General features: G+C 35.8%; 1 protein-coding gene across 5 annotated transcripts in view; it reads right to left on the bottom strand.

Annotated features, from left to right (window-relative positions):
- Positions 1–24278, bottom strand: part of LOC139084019 (uncharacterized) — a 47664-nt gene that overhangs the window by 3083 nt on the left and 20303 nt on the right. For 2 of the 5 annotated variants that reach the window (XR_011541299.1, XR_011541301.1), the window contains exon 3: positions 628–810. Coding sequence is in view for 2 of the 5 variants with exons in the window: in XM_070624565.1 (XP_070480666.1) it covers positions 22746–22973 (228 nt within the window). In the remaining 3 variants the exon portion in view is untranslated. Of the gene's footprint in view, positions 1–627; positions 811–22646; positions 22974–24278 lie in introns of those variants that run through there. The other 3 variants (XM_070624566.1, XM_070624565.1, XR_011541302.1) reach the window with 3 other exon arrangements.

The raw sequence follows: 24278 nt of genomic DNA, 5'->3' as shown, positions 1-24278 counted from the left end.
ATTATTTTTTAGTGAAAAGCTTAAATTGCATGTCTCAGTGGAGTTACTAAGACAAATGAAAGTGTATTAGAGAAAAACAATCAGAGCTTTGATTATAATGGTATGAAGAAACACCCTTGTAAAACTACAGACTTAGTTTAATGAATATCTTATCCTAAAACACGTTGTCATGCTATAAAATAATGACTTGCAGCACTGACTTTTCATTCAAAATAATTAGAAAGCAGCAGAGTAATGGAAATAGTTGGAACTCGAAAATCATATGGACCTAAAGTCAATCTTGTCTTGGATATTTAGTACTTATGTGCATATGTTAGATTTATTTGACATATTTGAATTTGATTTATCATGTGTTAAAAGTGGAATAATGATGCCCATGCCTAGAAGGATTGTTTTAAGAGTAAATGAGATAATATATTCAAAGCTGCTAGCATAACATCTAGCTCATGACTACCTATTCATTCAATACATTTATTAAGTGTCTGCAATATACCAGTCATTACTTTCAGCATTGTTTATCAAAATAGTGGGAAAGATAGACTACAGCCAATAAATCCACAATGTGACATGAAGAACAGTAAGCATTATCTTTAAAAAACCCACACATCAAGTATAAAGATAGCATACCAAAGGGTGGTCGAGGAAGTGCTCTTGGGAGGTGTTGTCTGCATGGAAAGTAGAAGGAAAGAAGGAGTGTGCTTTGTGGGTATCTGGAGCAGGAGGCTTCCAGGCAAAGCAGAAAAGTCCATGAATAGGGTGTGTGCTCCATCTGTTCCAGGGCAGTGGGTTCAGAGAGGTTCAAATATGTCCCTAGAATGCAAAATAGCATATAGTAAACTATAGCTAAGAACAAGAACAGTGGGATCAGAGTGTCTGTGTCTATGTCCTGTTTCCACCTTTAGCAAGTCACTTAACATTCTGGGTTTAGATTTCCTCATCTGTGAAGTGGGAACAACTATCTCCTAGGATTGTTGTGAGAACTAAATGTGCTAATGAATATTAAGGGATTAGCACACAGTAAACACCAAAGAACTCTTACTTTTTAAATTAATAACAGACATAGAATAGAGTCTCATGCTCCTCTTACTGGAAAATCAATCTTCATTTTCCAAGAACATAGTCTAATCAGAATACTTGGATTTAATATTTTGAAATATATTTTGTGTGAATCTTATGGATGTTTTCTATTCTGAAAATATGTCTTTCCTGTTCTCTTGTTTTATTTTTAGGTTTTCTTTTGGATAGAATTAGGAGTTTGTTTCCTTCTGAACTTTAGAAATCTTACTTAAAAGCTTTGCTATCTCTTGAACATCAGTGAGCTACAGAATCAAACATTTTGAAGACTGATGAATCATAAAATTCAAAGAATTTTAAATTCAAGAACAAATAGTTCTGATGTTTTCTTTTTGAAAATTTTTGACAGTTGAGTTAAAGATTTTATCTACTTTAAACATCATTGGAATTTGGTATTAAAATAAAAAGCAGATCTCATTGCCTATAATAATACCTTTTGTGTTTAGACTGAATTTGTTTCTTGCTTTCCCGTGCATTTTCCTATCCAATCTTGTCAACAACACAGTGAGGTGTGTATTATTTCCCCTGTTTTGAATATATAGAAACTAAGATTTATAGAGTAGTTTAAAATAACTGTGAGGTTAAATGTGAGAGGTAAAATTCAATCTTAGGCATCTTACACCCAATACTTATTCCTTAATTGCTATGGTTGAATATTTGTGTCCACCCAAAATTCATTTGTTTAAATCCTAACCCATAAAGCTGATGGTATTAAAAGGTGTGGGCTTTGGGAAGTGTCTAAATCATGAGGATGGAGACCTTACCAATGGGTTTAATGCCTTACAAAGAGACTCCAGAGAGATGCCTAGTCCCTTCTACCATATGAGGATACAAGAAATCTAGGACAAGAAAGTGGGCCCTCACTTGACCATGCTGGCTCCCTGATTTTGGACTTTCAGTCTTCAGAATGGTGAGAAATAAATTTCTTATCTTTAAGCTACCCAGTCTGTGGTATTATGTTACAGCAGCCTGACTGGAATAAAACAACTATCTAAAAACATCTGCCAGTTTCTGTTAGTTTTGCATGTACCCAATCTACCATAGAGCCCATATCAATGGCTTCAGCTTATAGTAACAATTTATTGTATTTACTAGCCATATAATACACAATTGGGTTTGTGTTTTATAGCTCTTCATGTGTAACATTTGTTATCTCTTCCAATTTGATTATAAACTCTTTGATAGAAAATGGAAGATCTATATCTATATCTACATCTATCGATAGACATAGATATAGATCTTTATAGTCTATAAAATGAGTCTGGACATGTAGGAGTTACTTGGAAAATCTTTGATAAGCAGATTAAAATATCTGCACTTTGAAGGATTACAGGATTTAGAGCTAAACAGATTTAGATTGAAATCTGCTGTTTGATAATTCCTAGATCTATGATCCTGGGCAGTGGTACTAAGCCCTTATTATCTTCATCTATTAAGTGAGATTAATAATCTCTTTCTACCAAGGCTATTATATGGATTGAATGTGTAGGGGAGTAAAAATAATTTTCCATCTACTCTTGGGAGTTTTTTGCCAAGACCTTTGTTATAAAACAGATTAACAAGAGCAAAATGAACAGAAGTTTATTAACACGTGTAACCTTATATATTCATGGGACATACCCAGGGAAAAACGGATAAGTCCTTAAAGAGGCTTGGAATTCAGACTTAAATAGCATCGTAATAAGGAAAGGGGAGGGAGGGTAGAGGTCTCTTAGAGGAGAGTACAAAGTTTGAGTGTGACGTCAACTTTTAGCCTCCTCTCCTCCAATATGGGTCAGTCTTCCCTAGCTGATGAAACTTCTGGGGAGGGGACTTATGACAACTGAGTTTCTTTGTGGAGGGTCTGTTTTTAGGCAGATAAGGGGAGTTCAGAGAAAGCCTCTACCTGCATTTGCTGTTTTTCAAAGTGCCTACAGCTCAAAATAATCAATATACCAAAGCAGCATATTTTGGGGTAGCCTGTCCTGAACTCCTACAGTCACATTTTGGGGTGGTATATTCTGCTACCCTTCAAATATAAATCACCCACCATGATCTTGGGCACATTGTGGCCATTCCAAAGGTGTTAATGTTAATCATGCCATCTGTGGGAATATATTGAACAAATATTGCATGCTACCTCTTACAACAAAAATGAATCCATTTTTAATTCAGCATTCCAAATACCCACTAATGCTTTTGGTTTGTCGTTCAAGTTATTTAGTTTTGAGAAAGAGAAGGTGCTTTTCTTTGGGTGCATGCAAAACTAACAGAAACTGGAAGATGTTTTTAGATAGCTGTTTTACCCCATTCAGGCTGCTGTAACATAGTAGTATATTGTGCTCCATTTCACACATAATTCATATTTAGATTTTCAATTCTTCTTTCCATTTAAATAACCTTTAAAAGGATTTCCCATGAGTCTCATCCAAGAATATGAGTGATATTGGAGAGGCATGAGAAAGTCTTTATAAATAATGTCATCTGTTATCAGAGACTTTAATGTACAGGGTCGATGGTGTCTGGTAACTTTCAAAAATTTTTATAAAGCTTTACAAGTGATCTGGCAGCCATGAGAATGTACCTTGCAGACCTCCAACTACAGAGGGAATAATTTACTAAGAGCGCTATCTATTGCAATCTGAAATCCACTGCAGTGTTTTTGCTAAGGCCCTACTTCCCACAGGCTGTTCCCAGCCAGTGACAGTGTGGCAAGGCTACTAAGGCAGACCTATTCCTGGAATACTTGGTACTCCCAGAGGACTCTGACCTTATCCAAAGTTTCTTAAACTGTACTGCATTCTAGGACAATTCTACCCAATTTTCCTTCCTCCTCTCCTTCACATGGAGTTGGATTTGCATCACACTGAACTTACTCTCCCAATCTTTCCTGATTCCTTCCCTATTTTCTTTCTAATAGGTCTTTCCCTAATAAAATTCTTGCTTATTTAATCCTGTTTGTTGACTGTTTCTCAAAGGAAATGGATTAACACAGCATTTTATTGTCAAACTGAAAAATAAACAGGAAAAGCAACTAGACGTTCGAGGAACTGTAATGCTTAACACACAAGGAATTGAGAATGTTTAGCTAGAAGAAAAGGGCTATAAAATACCCTCTACCAGTAACTATGCCAAAGGGTCCTTCCAAAAAGCAAAACTGAATATACTTTAAAAGACGTTAAAAATGGCAAGATCTTGAGGTTAATATGGTATTGGCAAAAATTGTGGACTTCCAAGTGAGAAAGGCTCGATTTCAGTAAAAGCCCTGTTACTTATGGACATATGCATGTAAAATTAGGTAAGATAGTTAAATCTGTTGAATCTCATTTCCCTTTTATACAAAATAAGAATTATAATAGCTACTGATGCAGCTAACACCCAGTAAAAATGCTTTCCCAGTACCATTGCTTTGTTTATAAGTTGTATCTTGAATCCAGTGACTCCATCCTGATTTGTTGCTTTATATTCTCACCTGATAACCTTCTTGACCCTGAGCCACTATCTCCCATCTTTATTTCTGTACTCATGGACCTGATGCTTAATACTGTTTCTCTTATTCTTTACACCAAGTTTTGAACTTACACAATATATTCTATCTGCTCTAACTGTACTAGGTAGAAAATTTAAAAATCTGTCCTTCTATTCTGGTACACAGTTCATGGACTAAATGAATGTCTTTCTCTCAGGTTTGCTTCAGCTCTCAAAAGGGGGAAGAATGAAGAGAAGACTGCACAGCGAGGGTAGAGTCATAGCTAGGTTCCGACACTTGAAAGAATGTGATGTAGTATGATGTACATTCTCTAAGATTTAGAGAACTCATCGAGGTCAAGGGAGATGTAAACGGTGTTTCTAAAGCCTTAATGCATACCTGTACTTCTTGAATACACTGTATGCCTTGAGCATGACTTTCTAAAATTTTCTTCTTTCTTTTCCTTCACAGACAATTAATGTCAACATCCATATCTTATGCCCTAAAAAGGTTACATGATTCCTCTTAGTTCTTGGCTTTAAGCCTTCTGCACATTAACTTTCCTTTAAACATTTAGATTGGCTCTTACAAAAATCCAGGAATTAATTTAGGATTGACATATATTACACGTTATTTTATATTATTGACTTTATTAGGACACTATAAAAATTTTAACTACAAATCTTAATACAAAATATCCCTAGTTACATGAAAGAACACTTCTATTCTCAGTAATAGAGAGGACGGCATTGTGTAGAATGCTTCTTTTATATAACACAACGGTGAGTTTGTAAACTACTGTCACTGCTTTCATTCAGAAACACATCACTTCCTACTAGGATTATTGCTTTCATCTCCTGCCTGGTATTGCTGCCCTATTCTTAATTTCATTAATCTGTCACTCAAACAACAACAAACAAACATATAGATATAGAGAACAGATTAGGGGTTATCAGAGGGGAAGAGAGGTGGCAGGAAGGCAAATGGGGTCAAGGGGGACTTGTTCGGGACAGATGGAAATTAGACTTTTGGTGGTGAACACGATGTAGTGTATACAGAAGTAGAAATATAATGATATAGACCTGAAATTTATATAAAGTTATAGACCAATGTTACCTCAATTAAAACATAAGAAAACAAATTTCCAATTACATAATCTCCCTTTAAAGTGAATAAACCTTTAATTTTAGATGATTTAAAAAATATTTTAAAAGTTTAAGGAATAAAAATTTTAATTGATCATATTCTTATCTTCCAGAATCAAACACCTTTAATATTTTGACAAAATTGTTTTCATAGATTTTTTCCAATTTATAATTTTGAAAAAATCACAGTAATAGTTATTAAAATAATTAATTTCCATTGGAAATTATACAACATTACAGATAAAACTTAAGCTCTTCTTTGACCTTCACTGGCCTGTTGTCATTCCTTCACCCTAGCACTTTCTAGGGAAAAAGTAGGAGGATGTCATTCAAACTGATTAGCCAGAATAAAGTTCTTCTCATGTCCATTCAGGATCCACAGTTTCATATAGTAGTGCACTATGATCCCATAGCCTTATATTCTATTTCAGGTCTAATAACCTGTTGCATTTTTCCAAAACATACTTATACCTGAACAGTCTTACTTTTCTTTTTTGCTCATAAAAATCTGGCTCAATTCAAGGCCCTTTAAAAAATATATAGCATCTGAGATGCCTTTCTCTCTTCATTAGACAGAGATGAGTATCTCTCTGTCATACTCACTCATGATTATACCTACATCACAGAACTTGCCATACTTCTCTGGTGTTACTAATATTTGTGTTGCCTTTGCTAGTGGTCTGTGAAGGACTTGGGAACAGAGGCCATTTCCTCTTCATGTTTGTAGCTCCTGAATGAAACATGCTACTTGTCCTTAGCATGGGTTCAGGAAATTTTTGTTTTAGATGAAAAGTAGAGGAAATGGTGTAATGGGTATGGAGGGAGGGGAGCAACCATGGAATGAAGCTCTAACTTGGTATTAATTTATTCAAATTTGGTCAAATGTTTTGGATGAAATAGTAGAAAAAGTATATACAATGTGGAATGAAAAGGTCTGAATATACTCACAGGTGGCACCTATTTGAAGAATTCAGTAGCTTTCCTGGTATAGAATATTTTTAAGCTTTTAGCACTAGGAAAATGTTCTGCTTCACTGAATGCGAATTGTTCTCACAATTTTAGAAATTTTAGGATATAAAAATATCAAATGAAGACATATGCACAACTCTTAAAATTTAAATTTGCCTTCAAAATGAGAAAATTAATTAGTAAACCATGTCATTAGTTAGCTGATGCTTTTAGATCAATTAGATCAAATGTTGAAAAAAGGAATGAGTGGATTTCAACCAACCAATTATAACAAGAAATTTGATTTAGGATTTAGATATATAATGGTGTGGAAATGCTGCTTGATTCCTTGATTCATGGAGACTACCTCACTAACAGTAAATTTGCCCTACAGTATATATATTGACGAATCACATGTGTCTTCAATCTCAAGCAGACCAGAGGTTGCTTTGCAAAGTTGCTGAGACTATCTCAACTTCCAAGCCTACAGCAAATAAAATGACAAGAGGACTCTTACTAAATTAGCCTTGTGAGCCCTTTTTGATAAGTTTTTCTACATTTCAAAATGAATTCCAATCTTGCCAATTATAACACCACTGGTTATACATTGTATATAAGGTACTAGCACAAAGGACTAATCTAGATGAGAAACTTAGATAAAATGTGCCTCAAAAATGGAATGATTCAGTGGCTTTTAGGTAACAGAATTAATCAGATATCTATTAAATTAGAAAAAAAGGAAAGTAGCAGATTGTATTAACTAGGTTTGCTGTGTATCAAAGAATATAAAAATCCTAATGTTTATTGCTCATGTATCTGTGTGTGTCATACAGAAATAGACATTAATCTTGAGCAAGAACTGGATTCTTTTGAAGTAGTGGCAGTTAAAAAAAATCATCTGATCTTTACAAAGATTTCATTAGTGACTTATAATGTATTAAAGACTTCACAAGAATAAATCTCCAAAGAAAGAAAGGAATAGTTCATGTCCCAGATGGAATTTTTTCAACTTTGTTTCCAATTTAATAAAGAACCAGTTTATGACCTAAATCACATTGAGTCAAATGGTGGGAAAACTTCTGCTTTCAGTTTTACATTGAATACATTTTCTAGTTAATTATTCAAAAATCAGAACAGAGAAATATACTTCAAAATTTTGTACATGCTTTAACTTTAATCATTTTAGAACTATTTTTTTCTTTGAAGTCAGTCAAGTCCCCCAGAACTAGCACTGTAGGATTATCTAAGTGCATATTTATATTGTCAGGTGAAGTGTGACAATTCTCCAAAAAGAAAGATTTCTTACACTAACTGGATAGATTTTCCTAGCAGGATTCTAAAAGCCTGTCTGCTAAGATTTGGGAGTGTCTGTTTCATATATGAACTCATTATTAATCCATTGAGGAATGATGACATGTGCTAACAGTTGAGCGCTTAAATGTACCATGTTTTCTGATAAGCACTTCAAATGAATTGTCTTTTATAATCTCACAGCTATCACAAAAGGAGTGAGTATTTTTAATGCTTACATTACAGAGAGAACAGAAAGGCTCAGAGGTTAAGTAACATTCCCAGTTTACTTGAGTAGTAATGAAGAAGCCAGGATGTGAAACTAGGTCTGTGTGACCTGGAGCTTGCACAGTAAACACTACTAATGTTCGTTCTATGTTTGCTGCTTTACAGATACAATCCTAAAACCAATCCTGTGAGGTGGGTGTTTATATCACCATCTTACAGGTGAGGAAATTGAAGTTAAATAATTTACACAAGGTAACAGCTTTATTTAGAACCAGGATTTATAGTAATGTCTTTATGACTCCAATGACCAATTCAGCAACAATTTGACTTGGTACTTAATACTCACAATGTCAAGAAGGATCAGTCATGTGAAGAACAAGAGAGAGAGAAAATCAAGAAGTTCTGACAAGGGGTTGGCCTAGTGGTGCAGCAGTTTAGTTCGCACGTTCCGTTTTGCGGAAGCTGAGGGTTCCCAGGTTCGGATCAAGGGTGCAGACATGGCACCGCTTGGCAAAAGCCATGCTGTGGTAGGCATCCCACATGTAAAGTAGAGGAAGATGGGCATGGATGTTAGCTCTGGCCAGTTTTCCTCAGCCAAAAGAGGAGGATTGGCAGTAGTTAGCTCAGGGTTAATCTTCCTCAAAAATAAAAAAGGAAGTTCTGATGAATGAAATCCCACAGCAATGCTCAGAAATATGGAAGAGAGAACATGATTCTAAGACACAAAATGAATCCATTGAACAATGGTTGTTTTTGAATTGGACCATCAGTGACTTTATTTGGGAGGTACTTTTGAGCAGACGTGAGCAAAATATTTTTCCTTGATTTCATTACTCTTTTTCTTTAGTCCTCAAAATTCCAAAAGCATCATTTGAGTGAAAATGAAATAAGTTAATAAGCACTGTTTACAGTAAAAAAAAAAAAAAATCAGAGTAAGAAAACTCACATATTTATTTCTGGAGAAACTGAATAGTTGAAAGTAATATGATCGGCAAACAAACCTGAGTTTGAATCTTGGCTCTAACACCGATTAACTACAGGATTTAGGGCAAGTTCTTTCATCTTGAAGAATTACAATTGTCCACTAAATAAAATTTAGATAATTTTAAGTCACAGTATTTTTATAAAAATCAAATGATCTCAACCTATGCAAATAACGTAACACCCTGCCAAGCATAAAGTAATTATTATATTGTTAGCTTCTTTCCCATTCTTTCTACATGCAGCACACATTTCTTTGCTTAAATCAGCATTAACATTATTTTTCCCTCTATATTCCCTTTATCTTCTTGGTATGATTAACCCAACTCTGTTCTCAAGTATCACATATACTGAACAGAATTATTGAACATATATTGAACATAACAAGGATAAAATATTGTTTATTAAAAGATTTTTTCATTACATATATGACAAAGTGTATATGTGAATATTGGATTATGATATAAATTAAATTCTTACCGTGGGTCACCATCAAAATAGTTGAAAAACATTTTTTTCAACTAGCTTAGTACAGTTCGGGGGGAGAGTGAGCTCTAAGTAAACATGTGGTAGAATATTTGCATCAGATAACCATTATGCTTGGCTTCTAGCAAAAAGACCACCTTTAAATAGTCAAGAGTTCTTTCTCTTGTGTAAAACAAGCCAAAAGGTAGGCAATTGTGGGCTTATCTAATGTTTCATACAATCATCAGGAACCTTAAATACTTTTATCTTTCTGTACAACTGTTGATGGTTTTCATCCTCAAACTTCCCTACTTGTCCAAGATGACCACTGCAGCTCCAGCCATAACATCAGTATCACACCTAACAATAAAGAGAAGAGTAACGCATCTGTCCTCCCTCCCTTCCAAAGAGCAAGTCCTAAGTCCCTTTAGCAATTTAATTCCCATTTCATTCACCAGAACTTAGTTGCATGGCCACAGAAGCTGAAAGGAAAAGGCTAAGACAGATATATCATTCAGTTGAGTTAAATTATTAAGGAAGATGGTAAAAGTGTATGTTAGAAGGCTCTTGCCCAAATAGGGGTCTGTGCTTCTTCTTCCCATTTGTCTGGCCTCATAGGAAAAAGGTCTTTTAGCATTCGCACACATCAGAATTATGCTATGTATGAGAGGTAATCAATATTGAGAAGAGAGATTTATGTTTTTCTTGTAGATGTTCCACTCACAGCAATGTCAGCAATAATTAGAGGAACGATTATAAGATAAGGCAAAGTATCCAGGTGTGAAGTGGGTGGGAAAATAAATGTAGGTAAAAGAATGAAGGAAGAGGGTATTTGGGGTAACCAAGAAGGGTTAGCAAATACCAGTGGACAGATAACATTAAGTGGATGGAAAATAAAAGTTTTGTCTATTCTTCAGACTCCAAGATGCTATGAGTAAGGCCAAATCCTTTCTGTGCACACCAAACTTGTGCACTTTCTCATCTATTACTAGGTAATCCCAGGGTTACAAATAAATGAAAGTATCAATGAATGGTTGAAAGACTTACTGAGTAATATTTGCCTATAGCCCCATAGTACCACAGGAATCAGGTGCTTCATTCACCTCAAAGGGATTAAAACAATTCAAAAACTTTCGTCACATAGACAAAACCTCTTATTGATTGACTATTTCTACCTTTTCAAACGGTTACTATTTTGTCTTAATGTTTTTCAGCAAGGAATACATAAATACTCATCACTTCTCTTTTAGCTATTTTGGTTGAAAGGCCCTTCAGAAACCTCCAGCACAGTTCTTTAGATGAGCAAAAAATATAGAATTCAATAGCACTTTGCTAGTGTACAACTCCAATCAGTGTCACTTGTTGTTTCTATTCCAAGTCTTTATTTTTATTGGTCCTGACTAGATGCCTTAATATTTCTAAATTACTTTAAAATCCACTGTGATGCATGTTAGGGAGATTTCTTAATATAATCAAAAGTCTTAGATGACTAAAATCATCCAGAGTGTTGGTCAGTTAAGGAATAAACACACTAGTTATGGTCAGGTATGCCAGGTCTGAGACTAGTTTCAAAAGTCATCTTTGTCTTCAGTCAACTTAGTTTATGTTCTGCCTCATAAATTTTTGTTTCCTCCGAACCCTCCCCAAACAAATATTGGTTGATGCTGCTCTGAATTGTATAAAGGTTCTGAGATTCAATATTAGTGGAAAGAGTATTTCAAAGAGCTTCTACTAAGAAGGCCCCACATATTTACAGGGACAAATGAGACTTCTCAAATTGCAATAAACATATTAAATCTACAATCACAGAATGTTGGTGTGAGAATGGATTTCAAATGTTATTTAGGGGAGTGAAGGAGGCAAGGAAGGGAAGAAAGCAACAGAGAAAGAGAGGGAGAGGGAAAGGGAGAAAGAGAGAAAGAAAAAGCAGTGTCCTCAAGTTTACAGGGTGAATTGGTAAAAAAAAAAATGATGAAAATGCTCTAGAATGGTTCATCCATCCCCTGATATATCAAAATACATATACAGTCATGTGCCACATAAGGATGTTTTGATCAATGATGAACCACATATATGGCTGTGGTCCTATAAGATTAGTACCATATAGCCTAGGTGTGTGTAGGAGGCTCTACCATCTAAGTTTGTGTAAGAACTGTAGGGGAGGAAGAAATTTACCCCTACCCTTCTAGGTTCTTCTGGCTGGTCTAAGAATTAAATTGACATGAGACAGATTAACAGGAGAAAAAATTACAAAACTTAATAATATGTATACATAGGAGAAACTCAGGAAAATCAAGTAACTCACCAAAATGGCACTCACCTTAAATGCCATCCTCAGCTGAAGACAAAAGAAAATGCTGGGGATGGAGAGTCAAAGCCCTCTCCTTAAAAGCTATTCTCAGCTAAAGACAAAAGATGATGTTGGGGGTGGAGAAAGTCAGAGATTTCAAATGGAAGGAAGACAATTAACAGGTAAGTGAAAAGGAGCAAACGTTTGGAAAACAAGTGTTTATTTGACATGCAGAAACAGAAGAACACAGAGAGATACCCAACAAATAGCCTTTTCTAGGTTCTTTCTTATCTACCACCTAGTTCATGTTATGCTATAGTGAAAGCTTGCTTCCTGAGACAGTTTTGTTTGTTTGTTTGTTTGTTTTTGGCGAGGAAGATTAACTATGAGCTAACCTCTGTTACCAATCTTCCTCTTTTTTGCTTGAGGAAGATTGTCGCTGAGCTAACATCTGTGGCAACATTCCTTTATCTTTTGTAAGTGGGACGCTGCCACACCATGTCTTGATGAGTGGTGCATAGGTCAGCGCCTGGGATCTGAACCTGCAAACCCTGGACCGCCAAAGTGGAGTGCACAAGCCCAACCACTACGTCCCTGGGCTGGCCCCAAGACAGGTTTTTTTTTAATCTAAACTCTTTTAGGTGTTAAGGGGTAGGTAACAAGAAAAACTTTCTGAGTCTTTTGTTTCTTAAAAGCAAGCCTCATGTTAAAGAGACACATTTTGGGGTGGCAAATTTTGTTCCCCTTCAGTACACCTGTCATGTTCACACAATAATGAAATTGCCTAATGATACATTTCTTAGAAAGTATCCCTGTTGTTTAGCGATGCATGACTGTATAAGCAAATTCAAACTGTGTTCCTTAGAACAGTCATTTATTTAGATGTTAAAAGTGTTCTCATAAATTTGAAAATAAGCACTTTGACAATATGTAAAATATCCATTAGAATGTTAAAATCTCTGACATGTTTTCAAGAAAGAATTGGATTAACATCAATTCAATATTTCTCTAATATATGTATTTGAAAAGAGATCCACTCTTTTTTTTTGGTTGAGCAGTTAGTAGCATTTTGGGAAACTCAGTGTAACATAGGACACTGTGTGAGAAAAGCCAAATTCATTAAACCAGGCTATCATCAATATTACAACTAATGATTAGTAGGAGGAAATCACACACCAAAATGTCATTTCACTATAATTGTTTTCAAAAGTTCAGACTGGTTAACATTAATATAAATTATCAAAGCAGCATCTAGCTTTCATGGAAGGTAGATTCTAGGATCAAAATATAATTATTCCCTGGGCCAGTCCATGACCTTTGCTTAGGGAAGAATTTGTCAGAGGTGGATGTTCCTCCCTCTACCCTTCTTGAGTTCTTATGGCTGGACTACAAATAAAATTGACACCATACCAAATTAACAGGAGAAAAAAGAATTTAATATGTACACATGGGAGATCATAAAAAAATGATGCTCTCTGAGATGGGCAAAGCAGGATGCTTTTATATCTTTTACATGAAGACACAATAAATTTGTCAGTAATTGACAGGACAAAGAAATTTAAGATTGGGGGGATGTAATTAGTGAGGAATTTGAGCAGAGTTTAGGCTTGAGGTAGTAAAATGTAAAAATAACAAAGCTTATTTATGCAGGCTTCTCAGCCCTGAATCCCCTAACTTTGGTGATAAGGATGTAGGGAGAGCACCTTTCACATGGAAGATTTATTTCCTGCTTTCAGGGGGAACAGAGAGAGGAAAGTGAAATGCCTTCTTTTTTTTTTGCATTCACTCTTCTCAATGAGCTTAAATTCAAAATAACCAATGGCATATTTGAGGGTGGACTTCCCTAGGCCCCAACAAATTCAAAAGGATAAAAATGTCTGCATCTTTACTACACAGTTTTATTTGTCAAGTATATGAGTACAAATTTAATGCCATCACCAACTCTTGTACTACATAGTCCTAAACAGAACTTTAATTTTTTTCTTTGCATTTTTCCTCCACACATATTATTTCCCTGACTATTTTATGTTTCATGTTGCTTTAACTTAAATCGTTTTTCCATGAGAATAAATCTTTCTTTCCCTAAAATTAAACCCTATAATTTGTTTGAACTGCAGAAAGAATTCAAGCCAAGGAGGATGCTGATTTGGCATTTACTTACCACAAATATCTCTTGTTATGATACTTTGTGTTTTTTTGCATATGGTTTCTTAAGAAAAAAGAAATTCATCAAACCTATGTGTTTCACTTCCCTCTTATTTTTATACAGTGTCCAAGTTTTGCTTGCTACTGTAGCTTAGGCTCTTTATTTTTAAAAAGGCAGATGGATTTATGTTTATTTTGGAAATAGCAATCTTATTTCTCACAAAACCAAGAGATCAAGTTAGTGTGTGATGACAATCACACTTCAAAGACAGCAAAATGTTTTAGAACTGGAATTCCTTGAAACAAACTAAAAATAAATGCAACAAAATAGAAAAAACAAAAGTGTAAAAACTTTGGTAAAAACCCAACCAATGATCTAATCTCTCAATGAGTCCTTAAGCACTTTAAAAAATTATAACTCTGATGAAAATACAGGTTAATCATCATATTCTTAAAAATCTAATAAGTACAGGTGACAGTAAAGGGAGTTATGATAAAGAGCTACATATGCTAAAGAACCAGACATATGATGCAAACACGTGTTAGCTAAACTGCCTTTAATTTCAAGTAATAAAAATCCCAGTGGCTTTAGTACTGGAAGTTTATAAATATAACTAAAAGGGCAGAGGTGGGGTGAGTTCACTAGTCATGGTGAGGTTCAGAGTTCTCAGGTTTTTGCTGTTTCTCTGTGGTTCTCTCAGGCTGCCTTCTCTCCTGTCACTGCCAGCAGCCTCCCAGCCTCCTATGGCTTCCTCACGGACAGTAGGAAGAGAGTGGTTCTCTTTTCCCAGCCATCAAAAATAAAGAAAGAAAGTCCTAGATTTGTGAAGACCTCTGGAATTGAAGCACATGGCTGTTGCACAATGGCAAATGGATAGAAGGATTCCTACAATGTCCTCTATAAGGTTCAGAACGCTGGTGAAATCAAATGAGAAAGGTGGTGACAGGATTCCTTTCTTCTTTCATTCATCCACTCATTTATTTATGCAATAAATATTTAGTAAGAGCTTGCTATGTGCCTGACACTGTTGTAGACACTGAGGATCCACTAGTAAACAAACAGACATATATTTATAGAGCTCACATTCTGTTGAGGAGTCAGACATTAAAAAAGTATATAATGCAATTTCAAACAGTAACAACAGCTGAGAAGATAAATCAAGCAGAGACAAGAGACTCAGGTGTGCTTTTTTCAAAAGAATAATCAAGGAGGGGCTTTATGGAGAGACCCATATGAAAAATGAGTGTAAATCAAGGGGAAAGCATTCCAGATTTAAGAGAAAAATGGTCTGAGGCAAGAGTGAACTTTGCCTGATTTGAATGTCACCAGGACCAGCGTGGCTGTAATACAGTAAAGAACAGGGTATGGAATGAGGCCAGGGAGGGAGCCAGGAGTGAAAACAAAGTTTGGCAGGACACTTCTGGAGGATTCAGAGCCGGGTAAAATATGATTTGATTTACATTTTTAAAACCTTGCTCTTACTGCTTTTGGGAAATTGAATGTAGAGGATCAAGAGTAGAAACTGAAAGGCCATTTCAGGAGAGATTTCTAGTGTTATAGGCTGTAGATAGTGGCTTAGACTATTGCATTATTGGTGAAAACAATGAGAATTGTTAGAAATCAGGATATACTCTTGGGGGCACAGTTAATCCAATAGATTTTAAGAACATCATATGGTAAATACACTTCAATGGAGATATTACTCTGAACAGTGCTTTGGTAATTCATCTATCTTTTAGCTGACTAAAGAGTAGACAAAGGCAAAAATCTCTTTTTCTATTGCAATGTTTAACTCTAAAATCCAATTGGGATGTGTTCAATAAATGTTAATTTGCAAACTGTGTTCTTATAGTAGAAGTATTAATGCTATACAATGCAACTAACACAAATCCAAATCTTTTCTTCATTTAGCAGCTTTGTAATTTTTGACAAATTTCACAACTTCTGTGACTCAACTTCCTCATTTATAGAGTCAAGATAGTAACATAGAACTCAATAGATTGTCCCCAATATTAAGTGAGAATGTGAATCTCAAAGCACACTCTCTAGCATGCATTAGCAACAACTTAACAGATATTAGTCTATTTTCTCCTATAGTCTGAATAACTATTCTCAGGATTTGGATGTCATGAGAAATTTCAGGGTACAGGAATCACTGCCAAGACTTTGATGTACAATTGTTTTTAAAGGAGAAGGTGGTCTTAATGACATGCCCAATGGTCCAACAATTTTCTAGCAACTACCAGGGGCTCTTGAAATAAGATGTGACTATGTCATGGAAGTGCTGGGAATTTGGCCATTCTAGGCACAGATAATTTTCCTTTGGCAAGAGGCCTGAATGTTTACTGGCTTTTGCTTTCTATTCTCTGAAAAAGAAAAGAACTAATTTTTCCCAGGAAAATTCTAAGTTCCCACAGCTAACTATCAAGATTTTGAGTAGAAAAACTTTATTATAATTTTAATTAGGCATTCTGTGACCTTCAACTGTCACTGAATGAAATCACTAATCTTTATGACTCTTTTTCAAAGTTGCATATTTTTTTCAAATTTATATATGATGATGTAATATATGTTCATTTGAAAAAAAATTGGCTACTTTTTTTATTTATGTTGGCAGACTGAAACAAGTTTAACTACTGCAATATATCTTGATGTCTATTAGTTATAGTCCTTGTAACTATGAACTGCACTCTAGTTAAAGTGCAAAAATAAGCCAAAGAGACTCTCAAAATTACTATTACATAGGTAAAAATATAAGTATAGCTTAATTTTGATAGAGTACCTACACTCCAGTGAAAGTTCACATAAACGTGATCTGTTTCACTCTGGTAACAGTGCTTACTTGTTCAATCAAATACCTACTTCATTGATCCCTTTCTGGTGAAAGTCAACCTAAAGCCTACTGTATCCAGACTTTTCCCGTATTCCCCTATGCTATTGCTCTTGATTTGCTCTCATTTGGACTTGGACAGCTGTCTCTCAACTAGTCCTATTCCTTCTCCCTCTCGCTAGTATCTCTCACTCTGGACTGATCTTCCTGGTTCACAGATTTGATTATGTTACTGCACAAAGATGGGGTTCTTCTTCCCGATGTGTATAAAAAGCCAATTATTACAGCATCAGCTTTGGAGAAAAGATAAAAGCTTTATTGCAAGGTCGACTTGCAAGGAGACAGAAAGCAAAAGCTCTCATATCGGTCTCCCTGATTCAGGGTTTGGGGCAAGGTTAGAGAGAACAGGCTGGTCCTCGGAAATGCTGGCAGGGCAGGTTTTGATTAGAGGGCTTTAAACATTTATGGTAAGATGTGAAAGTGGCTGTAACACCAGATCTCCCTATACAATGGACCCCTCGCTCCTGATAAGAGTCTGACTTTTACATTCCAGTCATGTGCTGGTCCTTTGGTTCTGTGTAGTGGGGAGGATCTTTGGTTTCAGTGTCATTTCAGGTCATGATTTTCTCCCCTGCCCCTCTGGCTATGTGACTTGCAAATGTTTTGCTTACTGCTTCTGAAAAACAACTCTTAATCACTTTGTTGATAAGGTGGGGTCAGTTCTGTAGAGGTAAAATAATCAATAACCATTCTATGGATAAGAAAGAGAGGTGAGTTTTACTTGAGCCAGGGTGAGGATTATAATCTGGGAAGGCAGTTCCACAAAGGAAGAAATCATTGCGGAGAAGCATGGTTTTCAGTACAGTCTTATACCTTTTTAGAAGAAAGAATATACATTAAACACACCCAGGATACATATTCATCAAGTTTCAAAGAGGTATTCAGTTGCAAACTAACAGGTCAACATGACCCTGATGTTGGGAAAGGGACTAACTTGAGCATAACTAATAGGGTATTACTGATACTGGCGTAGATGTGCAAGTATGCATTCTTATCTTAATAGAGTACATTCTTCACATTAACGTTTATAGCAGATGTACAGTGTATGTTTGATAGGCCATAAATCAGGCTTCTTTAGTTCAAGATAAATCAGTTTTGAACCCCAGTAGTTACCCCACAAACCTCAATATGTGAAAATCTCTTGTCAGTTCAAACTGGTCTTAGTGAGCCGATGGTTACAATTATGTTGAGTTCTCTGCTCAGAAACTTCATGGGGCCACTTATTGCCCACCAAATAGTTGAAGGGGGGCAGAATTTACCATCAAAAATATGCTTCTTTCGCACAAAGACTATTTCAGGTTAATTATTTTTAAGAAACAGGAGAAACTCTGAAAACCAAGTAGAAGTTATCCTTTTTTTTTTTTCTTGAGGAAGAGCTAACATCTGTGCCCATCTTTCTCCACTTTACGTGGGATGCCTGCCACAGCATGGTTTGATAAGCAGTGCATAGGTCTGCACCTGGGATCCCATGGCTTGATAAACAGTGTGTAGGTTCACGCCCAGAATCCTAACCAGCTAACCCTGGACCGCCAACATGGACCTCGTAAACTGAACTGCTATGCCATTGGGCTGGCCCCCGAAGCAATCCTTTTGTAAGAGACATTTACACTTATAAGGGAAATCTCCATTTGTAATGATGTCTCCCTTGCTGTACCAGGAAGAGGGGTTTGACTCTAAATCTCTAGAAACTCTTACCAATGGAGAAGGCAGACATTTAAATCTGCATAACAGCCATACCCTTGTTTACTGTGCTTTGCCTGAAAACCTCCCATAACTAGCACCAATGCCCCGAAATCTTCTTTGTTTTTAGCTGAACATGGTATTTAAGGTGACAGCATGGGTCATGTCAGGGAGCTACTCAGTTTTCCTGGCTATCTCCCATGTATATAAGAGGTATGTATGTTGTAAATTTCTGTTTGTTTTTCTCCTGTTAATCTGTCTTTTATTGCAGGGGAGTCTCAGCCAAATACCTAGAAGGGTAGAAGGAAAATTATTTCCCTCCCCCTACACAGTCCAATTATTTTAGACTGATGTTCAGACCTTGGGTATGTGGCTTCAGTCTTTCTTTCCACTCGTTTATGAAGCCCTACATTTGTACATAGTTCCAATTACCAAATATCGAATTCCAACAAGTGTAAGTGAATTATCTCTTCTCTGAACTCCGCTATATTTGCAGTTCCCTTTGGGCACCCATCTCATTGCATCTTTTATTGTTGACTAGTAGGGTACTTTGAAACTAGTATCAACTATATCTGAAATTTGTAAGCTTGTTTTCCTACTCCTACCAGGTGAAGTCTATCCCTTTGCTAGAGGAAGGGAGAGGCAACAGCAAGGAAAATAAAGGAAGTGACTGCACCTTTATGTGTGTGATGACTAAAAGAAACAACTTTAATTGGGTCTTTTGGCCATGCAAAAGTAAACTATCATCCTGTTTTGGAATGAAGGACTTGTCTCTAGGGGCCAAGTTGCTCAGCATGATAATAAAAGGAATTTTGCCTATTATTAGTTGAATTGTGACGGATGCAGGAGATGGTTAAGATGAGGTAATAGTCATGACAGTGACCATGAGGCTCAGATATCTCCAGGATAACAAGGCCTAGATTTTGAGTCTGGCCCTGCATTCAGGCATATTCATATTAAAAGAAGGAAAAACTCCCCTGAAGTTCATCAGAAGGTGGTAAGGGCAAGACAGATGACCAGGGGGGAGCCCTTGCCCTTAGAGGAATGGGACGCTAGTAGCAGTTATTCTGATACTCAATCTTACATCTTTTTTCTGCATTTTAATATATTAATCCATGCATTTAACAGCTAATTTTTATGGACCCACTGTGTGCCATACCCTCTAGGTTCTGGGGTTACGGTTGGAGTCAGATTTTCTGGGAAGCTAATGGAATAAAAGATTTAAGGCCCCTCACTTACACAAAGCCTCTTCTAAGGGGCCTTAATTAATATGATTATGTGATCCTAAAAAATCTGCAAAATAAGACAGTTTAACCACAATCAGTTAAAAATGTTTTGTCTTTTTATTTATACCTCCACTTCATCATATTTCCCATCCTGTCAGTGGCTTTTAGGGTGACAATTGGCATTTTTGGAATCTAATCAAAGGAAAGGAGGGATGAGAAGGTACATTAAGTTTGGGATTAATGGAATATATTTTTCAGTTAATAATCATTTTCATGTAGATTAAGTTGTAGTTAAATTATCACTGGCAATCTGGGAATAGGAACGATGTCTAGTAATACTCTGACCATTGACACTAGACGATGAGTTTCCACTTAGATCTAATGCAGCTATTGAAAGATCTAAGCAATCATAAAATCAGGGCAGGCAAGGGATTGGGATAAAAGTGAGACTGCAGGAGATGTTGGCTGAGATGATGGTTGACAAGGACACTATAGTAAAGAGAAAATGGGAATTGGCAGGAAGACTGTCCTGATAAAGCATCTGCGACATAGAGTGGTTATTATAGAGACATCTTTATGAATAGGGTACCCACAAGTGGCTGGCAATAATTTGTTATAACTGAAAGGTAATTGCATATACTACAGGTTAACGTGGCGTCATATTATGACATGAGTCATCCATTTTGGCAACATGTACTTTCCTTTGATGCCAGTTTCTGGCAGGTTGTACTTGCATGTGTTAAAAACAAGACAACAGGCCCAAAATGGAGTCACTTATGTTAAGCCCCATGTCACCAAACCAAGACTTAATTACAGTTTTGACCTCTCCCAGAAATGGAATCTTAAACCAGTCAATCAGGAATCACCTGGTCAACACTACTGAGGTAATCTGCTTGACAGACCCCTGCCGTCCCCTAAAGGAAAGTGACCTTGCCACAACCAATACACTTTTTTTGGTGGTATAACTTTGTTCTGTTCCCTTCTACCTATAAGTCTTTCATTTTGTATAGCTCCTTGGAGCTCCCTTCTGTCTGCTAGACGGGATGCTGTCCAATTCATGAATTATTGAATAAAGCCAGTAAGATGTTTAAAATTTACTCAGTTGAATTTTGTTTTTTAACATATGGCATATACCTAGAGGATACAATATATTTAAAGATATATTTTTCAGTCTTAATAAGCCCTTTGGTATATTAAATATTGCTAACTTTAATCAGTGCTCTCTATTTTTCTTTGAAATTAATATGTTTTCTCTGACACTTTCATATTCTATAGCCATAGGCTTGATTACAAATATTCAAAAGCATCTCTTGACTAGTCAGAGACATCATTCATATGTGATCCTCTTTTTCTTCTAGTTTAAACTCAGTGCTGAACATAAACATGGACTTACGGTCCATTTTCTCTTTTAACTCATATTCAAGAAAGGTAAACTGAAAATGACAAACAGATGAGTTTCCTATAAACTGTCTATTACACGGCTTGACCTGGGCATATGTGCTGTGGGATTAAGGCAACCTTCTCAAATCTGTGAGCAGATTTTTAGGAAATATTGTAGCATCAGAAACTAAGATTGCTTATTCCAGAGCATCACTTCTTTGTGCAATATGCTTTAAAGGAAAATAGTTCTTCTTACCACAGATGGTTAAAATATGTCTAATTCTACCCTGCCCTGTTCTGTCAAATAAAGAAAATTCAGTGCTTATGGGGCTAGGAGGAGGACATTTCACCTCTACAGTCTTTCTACCCCAATACTGCACAACTTTATTTTATAGAGTGGCAATAAAATTTAGTTGATTTTTTCCCCTTTTTTGGTTTTCTGTGTTCTCTTGTTTGAAAAACTTTTAAATCTACCCATAAACATAGCTAAACTCTCCTTGCCCATAACATCTCTTTCATATACACCTTAGAAAATTTACTCCTCATGAAGATCCGGTTTTGAAAAAAAAAATTCCAGTTAATGTTGAGCACTTTCCTCCATGATGATCCTAGGAGTGCAAACAATGCTGACTATATTAATCTCCAGACAATCTCTCAGAAACCTATCAATCCACAGGTTAACTCTTAAACCCATAATACAGGGCATCAATCTCCTGTAATCTTGGAAAAGAAACAAATAAAACCTTCATAGTTTTCTTAGATTCATAAGAAATTTCACGGATGAAAGCAAGGTAAACACAAATCATGGAGGATGTTAGACTTAAATGTAACGCACCTCAGAGATGTTAAAGTGGAGAAACTGGTAGTATTTTATGAAACACTAATAATTTTTGGATTTTAGCATCAAGGTTATCATTTGCATCCTCACTGTAAGAAACGTCAGGCCAAATCATAAAAGTTAGCAAATATTATATTATCAGGAGCAAAACACCAATGCAACAGTTAAGGAAGTATGTTGCTGACAGAGAATTTAATAGAAAAAACAACGACACAAAACCATTCAGTTTACAGATCTTCTCTACCAGATCATTAGGACCAAATTTGCATTTCTGTGAAACTCTCTGAGATTTAATGCTGGGAATTCTTCTGGAGGCTGATCAGTTACTCTTCTCTTATCCTTCAACTCTCCTTTCTGGACCTTATTTCTTCCACAGCTGTGTAAGATCTAACTCTTATAGCCCATCCCTTATCTGATATGTTCTTAGTGGTCCTGCCTCTCTGTTGGAACTGCCACTGATAGACATGCCCATAGGTTCCCTCTGGATGAAATCATTGACCAATCTTGTTACCACAACTGATTGAACTAGGAGAGGAAAACGATCAAAGAATAAGCCCATCCACAGACAGGCCAGATGAGAAAAGATTTTCTGGACCAATTAGATAACTCTTCTGCATTTTAGTATCAGAACACAGAGACTGTGTCAATTAGCTAGTGGATTTACCCCAAATGACTTTACATAGAAAAAGGCCGAGGGCAGTATTTGTGAAACATCTTTAAGTTGAGGGATCAGATGAAAGCTCTATAGAGAGAGAAGAAAATAAAAAGAGGAGTAGAAAATAATTTCTGACCCTGGGAGATGGAGAACTGACCTGTGTTTCTGATGGCTTAGCAGTTTTCAAGAAGTCTAACGCTACATTATTTTCTGTATTTGGCATCCGGGAAACTTCTCCAGGTTCCTGAAATAAACACCCTCTTCTCTTATGCAAATATAATTTTTTTCCCTTGAAACAAAAAAAAATACAGTTAAATAGAAAAAAAAATTAAATTATAAAGATAGAGACTAAAGCAGAGATGTCAAAATTGAGCACCTTTGGGTAAGGAACTGCTTTTTACTTCATCTTATCTAGTTTAGAGTCCAAAGACCAGAAAGTAATTATATTTATGCCAGTAATTACTAAGATACAATGACACTTTTTAAGCCTACAGTGACAATGTTCTATTTAGCCACAAGATGGTGATTTTGCTCCAAAAAAATAAAATGATTTCATAAAACACTGGTAGGTTACTGTGTATCAGACTGTGCTGAGCACTTAAAAATATAAAGAGACTCTCATCTTTTAGAAGCTTTCAGTGTTGTTGAGAAGAAAGACACATAAACAATAATTATGACATAACGCTGTGATATTAGTGTTGTGACATTAGTAACAGAGACATACACAGAGTAATATGAGGAGAATATGGCACTCCATCTTTTACAAAACACAAGGCTATGCTTTTTTCCAATTAGAAAGGGAAGGATTTCAGGAACACCTGCATTAATAAGGTTGATTCAGGAAAAGAGCACAATCTCTTCAACAATGTTGATCTTATCTTCTAATTTTTTCTGAAAGCACGTTTCTTTTACTAATGGTAGGACGGTCCTGCTCACACTTACTGATATCTGCTTCTTCACTCTAGCACAGTGTTCTCCAAAAGAAATATAAGAAGAGTCATGCATGCAGTTAAATAATCATAATATTAAATTACTAAGATATTTTGCATTCCCTTTTTCATACTAAATCTTTGAGATCTGCTGCATATTTTGACTGACACAACATCTCAATGTGGATGCTAAATTTCCATCAGAAATACTTGATTTATAGTGAGACTTCATAAAATTATCCATTGAAAACGTAGATTCCTATTTCCAAATTGGTTGAAACACGCTTAAAAGTTTCCCAATATGTGAATTAAATATTCATTTATAAAATTATAATTAAACTAATTTAAATGAAGTAGAATGAAAACTGCAGTTTCTTGGTCACACTATTTCAAGTGCTCAATAGCTATATGTGGTTAGTGGCTACTACATTAAATAGTATAGACCTAGTCACTTAGGAAAAAGAAGAGTCTGAGTTCCAGCATGCTGTTCATGTTGATAAGAACAGATATCACTAACTTTGAAGTGATGCAATCGATCTGATCTGGAGACAGATTAGATCTGGGGTTATGAGGGTTTAAGAGGAAATTCCAGAATAATTTGCATTACTTACCTAACATAGTTCTTAGCAACGTTTCTCAAAACATTTAGTGTAAAGAAATTTTCT

This window comes from Equus przewalskii, chromosome 6 (genome assembly GCF_037783145.1).
Source record: "Equus przewalskii isolate Varuska chromosome 6, EquPr2, whole genome shotgun sequence".
NCBI classification, from domain to species: Eukaryota; Metazoa; Chordata; class Mammalia; order Perissodactyla; family Equidae; genus Equus; species Equus przewalskii.
This window is presented reverse-complemented; position numbering and strand designations above follow the sequence as displayed.